The sequence below is a fragment of the Lissotriton vulgaris genome, unplaced genomic scaffold (genome assembly GCF_964263255.1).
Source record: "Lissotriton vulgaris unplaced genomic scaffold, aLisVul1.2 SCAFFOLD_3231, whole genome shotgun sequence".
Lineage (NCBI taxonomy): Eukaryota > Metazoa > Chordata > Amphibia > Caudata > Salamandridae > Lissotriton > Lissotriton vulgaris.
The window spans coordinates 72,425-82,595 of record NW_028246287.1 but is presented as its reverse complement, the minus strand read 5'-3'; the positions used below and the strand labels follow the sequence as shown (position 1 = coordinate 82,595).

General features: G+C 47.9%; 1 protein-coding gene across 1 annotated transcript in view; it reads right to left on the bottom strand.

Annotated features, from left to right (window-relative positions):
• Positions 1-547: 547 nt before the first annotated feature.
• LOC147666000 (extracellular calcium-sensing receptor-like) overlaps positions 548-10,171 on the bottom strand; it is a gene marked incomplete at its 5' end in the record, with an annotated part of 50,578 nt that continues 40,954 nt past the window's right edge. Inside the window, 3 exons of the mRNA XM_086949334.1 lie at positions 548-1,464; positions 1,566-1,689; positions 2,146-2,286. Coding sequence (XP_086805460.1) covers positions 548-1,464; positions 1,566-1,689; positions 2,146-2,286 — 1,182 coding nt within the window. The remainder of the gene's footprint in view (positions 1,465-1,565; positions 1,690-2,145; positions 2,287-10,171) is intronic.

The window sequence follows — 10,171 nt, the reverse complement described above, 5'->3', positions numbered from 1 at the left end:
AGATAGGGTAGGAACATTTGGGGAATATATCGGGAACAGAATGGATAGGGAAGGGTAAAGAAGTTGAAAGAGTACATAGAAAGTGAAATATTGCTAGATAGGCTTGTAGGGGATATCTTGAAAAGGTAGGTGGAGAGTGGCAAAGTAAGTCAAGATGAAGCTTAGACATGGCATAAGAATGTAGAAAGGTTATAGGGAATGAACAGTTAGTAGGACACAGTAGATTAGCAGAGAGGGCAAGGTAGGGTGAGATGGAGTACAATGAGGTGGTGAGGCTTGAAGCAGGACAGATTCGTTGAAGGGGTGGTAGGAAGGTCAGAGGGAAAAATAGAATCATTGAACAAGTCAAGTTTTCTACAGAATAATCATTGCTGTTCTACAGTAAATGCATGTTCATTCTACACCATAGCAATGCAGAAAATGAACACAAGAAAAGCACATCTAAATTTATGAGGATTGTATATTACCAGAATTCTCTCAATAAAGCCCATTCTGCTTATAGTACTTGGAAACACCTTAAAATAAATTAAATTATGAGCACAGAAGATCAATATACATTTCTGGTTGCTTTCCTCCCCATTAAATGTCCTTTTGTATTCAAATCTGGTCTTATCAAGATGATGTAGCACTTTGGAAAAAATATGCAAAAAAGCATAGTGAGAGTTGATGACTGGATAGCAAAAACTTCCATTGCCACTGTGTACTTTCCCTTTGTGCTGAGATAGGCTGGGATAAAAGAGAACCAGATGCTGAGGAAGGCAAGCATGCTGAACGTGATAAACTGAGCCTCGTTGAAACTGTCTGGCAATTTTCTAGCTAGGAAGGCCACAATGAAACTGATGAGTGCCAGTAAACCAAGATATCCCAGCATGCACCAGAAAGCAAAAGGAGACCCCTCATTACATTCAATAATTATTTTTCCAAGTTCAGAGTGGATGTTGTGTTCTGAGAAAGGGGGTGACAGAAATAGCCAGCAAACACAAAGAAGAATCTGAATGAGGGTGCAGACACAGATGGCCGAGTAAGATAGTTTGTGTCCAGTCAACTTCTTTAGGCTACTGTTGGGAGTGCTTGCACTGAAGGCTATAACAACCATGATGGTTTTTGCCAAAATGCACGAAACACAAAGAGCAAATGTGATTCCAAAGGCTGCTTGGCGTAGAAAGCATTTTACTGGAGTTGGATAGCCAATAAAAACCAGTGAACAGAGAAAGCACAGAAAAAGGGAAAACAGCAAGAGGTAGCTGAGGGAGCGGTTATTTGCTTTGACAACAGGTGTATTTCTGAAATGGATGAAGATTCCCAAGATGCTTAACGGAATCAATGATAAGAAAATGCCAGCTACGGAAAGCATAGACCCCAAAATGTCTTCATAAGACAGGAACTCTATGGCTTTTTCAATACAGAGATTTTGTTTCTGATTAGGCCAAAGGCTTAATGGGCACTCCATGCATTCAGTGGAATCTGCAAAATAAAATAATTAAACTTTTAGGAAAATTTGTTCCAAATGGTATAACCGTTGTATGGTGTAAAGCACTCATCATTTTATGTTGTACTTACTCTACCTGTTTGATTGGAAATTTCCCCTGCGGCACACATGACACACTGGAAACAGCAGACAGGTTCTCCACGCCTTGTAACTTTTCGAAAACCAGGAAGGCAGCTAGGACTGCATATAGACTCTGGAACCTAAACACAGAAATCAGATAATATAATTGCTGCCATCTGACATATTTGTTTTATAGACATCCAGGTCATGCAACTCTTACAATCCCTCCCCATTATAAATCTGTCATATGTAACATTATATATTTTTGCACGAGTGATGCAAAAAAAAGAATGTTTTCCAACATATATGGACAACCTAAGTCATTATGATCTATAGTGAACCAACATTGCCTTTGCAAATCTTACAAAAAATTGGAAAATAAAACTTGCCCACATTTCACCAAAGTAGCTCCACCTCTTAAATCATATCAGTGACAGTCAATCTATCCCAATAAGTATTGATCAAGCCATTAAAGATTACAGGGAACAAATGGTTCCAGCTAACTGTACCTGAGTGTATCCCGGAGCCCAATGGATAGCGCTTTCCTTGATGATGAGGGTCTCTCCCGAAGGGGCCGCAGAATCGTAACTTCCTACCTTCACAAAGGCAATTGTGCCATCAGCATCCATTTGCCAATTTACAACATCGTACTGAGCATGGGGGTTGCCACTCTTATCAAAATTCAATGTGTCACCTGCTTTCGTCTTGACAACTACATTCTTTACATAGTGGAGAACCTGCAGCACAGAAAGGATGGAAATGCATAGCATAGTCAAACTTATGTATAAGTTAAGGTGTTATGGTTTTCAGATATGAGGATAGTGTCAGAATTCCGATCATTGACATTACACATTTGCCAAAGATGGAGATCAAGAGCTTCTTCCATCATTGAAGATGCCCTCCTGAGTGAGTTGAGCACTATGGAAATACACATAACATAATGACATGATATAAAATGACATGACATAACATTCATGAAACGGATTGTTAATACACATTACAAAGCATATCACAAAATCCATTCTGCATGTTACAAGACAAATGCTATGAGGTAAGTAGGAGCCAGTATCCTATATCATGCTTTATGTTAAGGACTGTAGTGGTCAGTCATACCGCAAAGTGGTGACGTGGGGTAGGGGGAATACTTAGAAAAAATAATTAGCCCTATATAAAATTGCACTTACTTGCTCTGACGGGAGCAGGCTTGCTCCCGATCCTCGCCGTCCGGACATCCAGGAACTGCTGCACACTGTGCATGCTCCCAAGTGCTAATCCCAGTGCTGCTCTCCAGTTGGGAATATTATTCCCAACAGGCGGGGCATGTTTTCAAGAACGCGTGATAAACAACGCAAAAGTTACTTAACGCAACCCTCAACATCGTAGTCCATCGACGGAAAATTACGCTGTGTTAACCAAGTATTCACAACAAGGCAGTACCATGCAATAGTCACCAGATAACGCAGCAATTGGCCGTGTTAAAGTCAACACCACGCCACAGAAATGCGAACCACGAATGCAAAAAAAGCTGCGATGAGGCCAAGAGCGATACAAAAAGCAGTGAAAACCAGAGGCAGGCCTGCAAATCCCACACGTCTGGCAGGAAAATGCAATATAAAACCAGAACAAGAAAAACACACCAGAAACGAATTAAAGTGTGCAGCAACATGGATGCACCCTGACCGAGCACAGAGGCCAACGCAAACCCCACATGCTCCACAGACCACCAGCAAGGTACAATGGGTCAGAGAAGGCCAGGGAGAAAAGGGAGAGGAAGACGGGGTTCAGTCTGCAGGAAAACAAGACCAGGGTCACAGAGGTGACAGATCACTACCAGCAACTGACCCACAATCAGACTACCTTGAATGCAACCGGGGTGTCCAGAAGACCAATGGAGGAGGCCAAGAGGCGCTGGCATGACGTGAAAGTCTAAACCAAGCACAAAGACGCCGCCAACAGAAAGGCAGCAATGGCAACAGGAGGTGGGAGTCCTGCGCCACAGTCGGGAGTCCGGACACAGCTTGAGAGGACCAGACCCAACATCAACAGGGTGAGCAAAGACCATGGACTGGGGAGACGGGGGGAGATGGGCACAATGGCACACATGCACAAAGATGTGTAGCACACTGCACACCCACAATGAACCGGGGTCATGTCCCTCATCCCCTTGGCGCACTGCAGCCCACACACACAGCAATAACAGCACATCCACTTTGACACAAATGTGTTACAATGTGCAACCCTGAAACTGCAGAATAGAAAACACAACTGGCTCCGCTCACGTGCAGAAACAGGCCCACCACATCTGACAGAGCTGGAAACTGTGAAATGGAAATGTAAGCATAAAACCTCACACCCGTCAAGTAGACCAAATGTACACTGTCCCGCATCTAAATCCTGCACCTCCAAACCAGTCCCAATGTATAACTGTCATACAGTCTGCATGTAAACTAGAACAATGCACCAACACACATCTACACAATGTCAACATGCATCTCCCATTCACATTGCAGAGCGACACACACCTCCAGCAGAGTGCAAAAGACCACACATCAGTGATGCCGGAAAGGACTACCACACCTCAACACCAACACCCTATAATAGCCCAAGGACATCCTACGCAACACACCACCAGGACCAGGGCAGCCAGGCTACTCAGAGGAGAACCCAGCCCCTGAAACAGACCACACAGCATGAATCACACGCAAGCAAGGCAGGCTCACAACACTTCGCCGACCCACACATGGCACCCCAATGACAAGTGTCAGAATGTCAAAAGGAGGTGGCCCAACAGGTGCAGATGTGTTCAGAACCCATGGAAGGCGAACTATGGCACATGCGTGTGTGTCTATTCCCCTTCTGGGACCACCGGCACCCCACAAAGCAGACCCACACTGCCATAGAGACACATGCATATGCACATTCCCAGTACAGAACCACGCCAAGGGGCACACACATATCAGTCACACACCCATGTTGGCTCTGCGTATAATTGTACAGTCCACTGCCCTTGCAAATTGTGTGGGTGACGACAAAGCTACCTGTCCAAGCTCTAACCCGCTGCTTGCAGTGACATGTCTGCGTCCGCTGTACACAGCACAATGTAATGTCGTAGGGCCCTCATGCATACAGCAAGACCACAGGGACACCCGCAGATATCATGTCGAACTGGCCACAGGCATGTGTTCCTGGCCCCTTTATTGGCAGGGCCACATGTACCGTGACGCCGGTGCTGGGTTTGTGTGGGGTGAGTATGAGTCAGCCAGCACATAGTGCCTGGTGCTGGCAACAATTTGAACAGTGGACACCAGGGCAATGGAAACAGAAAACAACTGTATAACAGAGTGAACTGCTGAGCAACATGGAGGGAGCCGGAGCGAGGACAGAGGTCACCCAACATACAAACAGAAGTGTCCGTGAGTTACAGTGCGCAGTGATTGGTGCCCCAAAGCTGAGCATGCTCATGTGAAGAAAATGTCTAGGATTGTGTCTCTTCGGGTAAGTTGAGGTGCAACTGCAGGAGGGGGTGTCACAGCTGCATCATCTTCCTCATCGCCGTCCCAGGTCTCACGCACTGCCTGAGGTGACATTGCTGCGTGAGCTCTCCACAGCACATAACCAATACAGTAATGGACGATGATTCATGGTACACAGAGCTAGTGACACCTGGAGGGCTGAGCAGGGGATCAGGCAGAAGGTGGCATCCACGACAGGTGCGGGCAACTCTGTCAGTCTGCCAGTATGACCATTTCGACACTGGCAGTTGGCGGTTGGAGTTGGTCCTGGTGGTGGTAGCGTGTGCCTCCTGCGATGATGTGACGTTCGGGCCGGTCAGGAGTCGATTTGATGTGTGAGCCCTGTTGGGCCACAGTGAGGCAGGTGGCAGCGGACAGCGCAGGGCCACAGACACATGGCGTTGATGACCCCAAGGCAATTGCCCCAGAGGCCATCCAGCATCTCAGAAGAAGGGGTCTTTGACCTGACCTTCACAGAGTTAGTGGCCCAGGATGCACTGCAGCCAGCACAAGCACGCCACCACAGGATGATTACTTTTGGTGCAGTGAGATACGGGCACTTGAAGTGCTCTGCGGGTCCCCGTCGATGTCCAAGGTGGACGTGGCAGAGGCTTGCAAGGACAGTGGAAGGTGTCCTCCAGGTCATGATGCAGAGGATGGAAGCTGTCATCAGCAAATGGAGGAGTTGAATGCCACTGCATAGTTTCCGCCACAGAGTCAGTATCCCTGACATGATGGCAGCGAAAAATCCCAAGTCCATGGACTCAGTCGCCACCAAAGTTCAAACAGAAAGTGTCCATGGGTCTCGGGGAACAGACTTAGTGGCCCTGGGGCTGAAAGGGGATGCAGCCAGGGTTGAGGCCTGTACAATTACATCAAGTCAGCCATAAATAAATCAAGACTGAATTTGAATAGTGTGTGAGCTACTCGACTGCAGTGGAGGCCTGAGGCAGTGGTCAGCGCAGCTCAGCGAGCTCCTTCTGGAACTCTAACACACTTTGTTGACATGACATTTGGGGCTGACTTGTGACTGATGGAGGCAAAAGCACCAGAGCCAAGCTGGTGTTTAGTCAGCGACTATGACGTGCCCTGCCGGGTAAGAACTGAATTGGAATGGTATAAGGCCTGCTGGACCGCAGTGTAGGCCGACAGCATAGTCATCAAGGGCCCAGAGTTACGTGTGGCTGGGTTGCCAGGCACAGACCTGGTGTCACCACATCAAAGGGAGTATAATGAGTTAAATCCGCCATTCTGGATGTTCTCAACCATAATGTAATCAAGACTCAGTTCCAACTGTGTGACCTACTGGACTGCAATGTAGGCCGGAGGCAGCTGTCAGACATGGCCCACAGCCACGTGTCATTGGCTGGCAATGCACAGAGTTGCTGACACCAGGGCCGTTGTTGGAAGTGTTTGATCGCTACCGTAACGATGATCCTTTCACCATCTGGACTGAAACACTTCATCCTCTTACACCTCTTCTTGCGTGCAATGATATGTACCCTGCCATTGACAAATCAAGACTCAGTCCCACATGTACGAACAACTCGAAAGCAGCATGGCCCAAGGGCAGTAGTCCACGTGGGCCCACGGTCACCTGTGGATGGATTGCTATGCACAGACTTGGTGGCACCACATCCATGGGAGTAAAGTGAGGTAAAATATGCCATAATTGAGGTTCTCTGCCATAGTGTAATCAAGACTCAGTTCCAAATGTGTGACCTACTTTTCTGCTGTGCATGCAGTTGGAGCACCTCAACGATAAGGGAGTACAGCGTGCCTGTGTCACGGAGTCCGTGATGGTCTGAGGAGGCTGCCAGGTTCGCGGAACTCTGGCTTGGAGCTTGCACCGGCATGTGGTGGGCGCTCATCGAAACATGCCGGTGACGGCAGGTGTGCATTGAGGCCTGGGTGCGCAGAGCCTGGCAGGAGTTATACGGGCCCTGTGGCCTGGGGTGCAGCAGGCGCACAGGAACACAGGCAACCCTGCTCATGGTGCCGGCCTTGTAGTGGGGCAAGAGGCGCCGCCCTGGCAGAGTTGTTGGGCATTCTGGAAGAGGACCACACCCAGAGCTATGGGCTATTTATTCACACCCCTACAAGTGCCCGGCGTACGCTGGGCTTAGCCCACTCCGCTCACGCTTACATGGGGGGGACATAACAAGCTACATTTCTGGGATCTTCCCCACTGGCTGGGGTGACATGGTTGCATCCACTGTCCTCTGCACTCCATGCACCAGCGGTGAATGTCGACATGGATATGTGTGTGGTCTGCATACTGCAGTCTGGCCACCTCTTCAACGCAACACCTGGCATTGTGTACGCTGTCATTCATCGGTCAGTTACCTCCCTCGCACATGCCTGGTCCCCAACTCTTCTCAAAATATGCTATCATGTGGCTGAGGTGCCAAGAAGCACCTGGTGATGATGGGCTGCCGGAAGATGTAGGACTAATGAACTCGGAATGGATGGTTGGCGTTGAGGTTGGTGGAGATTCCCAGATGGTCCACTATTGCCTGCACAGTGATGCTATGCTTGTGCTTTGGGTTGCAGATATTGTGTGCAGTGTCACCAGGGGGCACAAGTAATACATGTGTGCATTTAATTGCCCCCTGGCACCTTGCTTGGTCTCCAGCTGTTCCTGCGCAGTGTGGGTAATGGATAGGTAGTGTGGTACCAAGCTGATGATGGCATCACAGGCAGTTGGGGGAGCTTGGATTCGGCAGGCTGTGAGACTCCTCAGACTCTGGAGGTTATTGGTTGGGGGGGATACCAGAGGCCAACAGGTGCAGTACAGCCAGCAGCTGTGGGTAAGGTGGGATGCTGGTTGTCTGCTGTGTTGGTGCCGTTGCCCTGTTGGGCGATAAGGGTCAGGATGCGTAGGATGGTTGTCCTTTTGAGCCTGTGGTGGACAATGACATCCTCTAGTGTTAAGTCTGTGAGGCTGGTGTGTTTCTTGTGGGTCCGCTGTCTTTGTCCGTGATGCCTCTCTGGTGGTCCGGGGGGGGGGGGGTTGTCCCGGGAGGGGGTGTGGTGGCGGTGTGTGTTGTTGCCCTCTTGGGTGTCCGGCACACATGTTCAGTAGCTCCATGGCATCTGTTGTTCTTCAGGTATGTTTCTGGGCTGGGCTACCTTTTCTGTTGCAGGCTGCCATCTGACTTTACACCAGGACAGAGCAGGTGTTAGTTTTCTGCTGCTAACACTCCTTATCGCATGTTTCGTGTGTCTTTCTGCCGATGTGGCTGGTCGTTGAGAATGTTGTGGAGTGGTGTTGTTGCGGCTTTTTGCATGGGAACTCCTACTCTGCATCTCATTAGCGATAGTTGCTGAGGTCATCTGTGGCGATGTTTTTTGCGGCTGCTATCGCCGGTAAACTGGTGCTATGGGCTGTTGGGGAGACAAATGTATTGCAACTTTGGCTGAGATAAGGTGCCATTAACTCAGCTGTAGCTCCTTGAGAATATGGCCCGGCGAGCAGCACTGGGATTGAGCTGAGCTGTTTCAGTGCTCAGACAGTGCCTGGGAGCCTAAGTTGGCTCTCCACCCAGCTGTAAAACACAGCTTGGGTGGGAGAAACGCTAAGGGCACATGACCAGTTTGCCCGGCCCCAGAGGGCTGGCCAAGGAGTCATACGCACTTAGTAGTACCTACCACTCCCGCCTCCTCCCTGGTGCTGCAGCTGCAGCATCAGTGTGGATGGCCTTGCCCCTCCCTTGGCCAGCAGGAGGAAAAATAAAATGATAATAAAACATTTTTATTAGCATTTTAGTTTTGTCGGTTGCCTCTGCTGGCACTATGGTTTTCAGGATGATTCTATATCAAACAGTCAAACACTTTAGAATTGGAACAAAAATGCTGCATGCATGTGGGTTGTCAGATTTCATTGTATATTCAGAAGGAAGATAATACAAAAGTGAAGAATGTGTTGAGATTACAGAGTAGCTCTTGTATTGTTGTCAAAAAAAGTGTTTTCTGACAATTTTATCACCTATGGTCATTTAGAGCTACATTGTTAGAGTATGTGTAATGTTAGCGTGGTATATTTTGGGATTTATGGCTTGTTGAATTATATTATATACAAAGACAACTGCAATGCAGACTGTTGGGATTGTGTATCAGGAAGGAGAAACTCTCACTGATCTAAAGCAGAGGAAGGCAGGGGCATAGAGGATAGAAGTTGATGTTTGAAAGCCGGCGGAAGGGCGATTGTTGAATATGGTAAGCATTTCATTGTTCTTGGGTCTGTATGCCCACTCACATGGCCTAGCTCCAGCCAATGAAAGCATTTGAGAGAGAAGAGTACAAAAGGATCAGTTTATAGCATTCTTGGTCAGAAGTATAAACTGATGGTTATTTCAGTGTATGCTACTCTGTCACATACACTCGTTGATACCCTGCTTTATATGTGCAGTCTTCGGACCCCAGTGCTGATGGTTGCTGTGATGCCATGAGCCAAGTCTTACCTCAGTGGCTAAGTGTTCAAATGGCTTTGGAACTCATGTGTGCAATCCCACACATACAGGGCCAGATTTATCAAGAGCTTGTGTTGCCCTTGTGTCAGCAAGGTTTTGCAAGGGTAACAAAAGCCTTTAAGTGAGGTTTACTATGACACACAGAGCAACCTTGTATGACATAGTAAATCTAGAGTAAAGCAAGACAGTGCAAGTTGCTGCATTGCGTTACTCTGCCCTGGAAAGGTGTTCCATGGGTAGATACGTGGGTTTTTGGTGCATTCCCAGATTGACTAACAGTAGTAAACATGGGAATGTATCAACATGGTATGCTGTCCCAAGGAAGGTATAACGTTTGTCCTCCTTGCACAACACACATAGAAAGAGTTAAAAGTCTCAGAGGATTGTTTTGTGCAGGAAGGTGTCCTTTTTGCACAAAAACAAACCTGACCTTAGCAGAGGCATGTTGCAAGCGTGCTTACATTGGTGTTTGGCACTCACAACTGTGCAAGTGCAGAGCAGGAATGTGCCATATTTTAGGAGATATGGCAACTTCCACCATTTTCAAGTTTTCTTGCTGTGTTACATTGCGCCAAATATTGGTGTATCTGCCCCTGAGATTCTAAGACAGACAGATTCCAGCATTTGATGGAGAATGT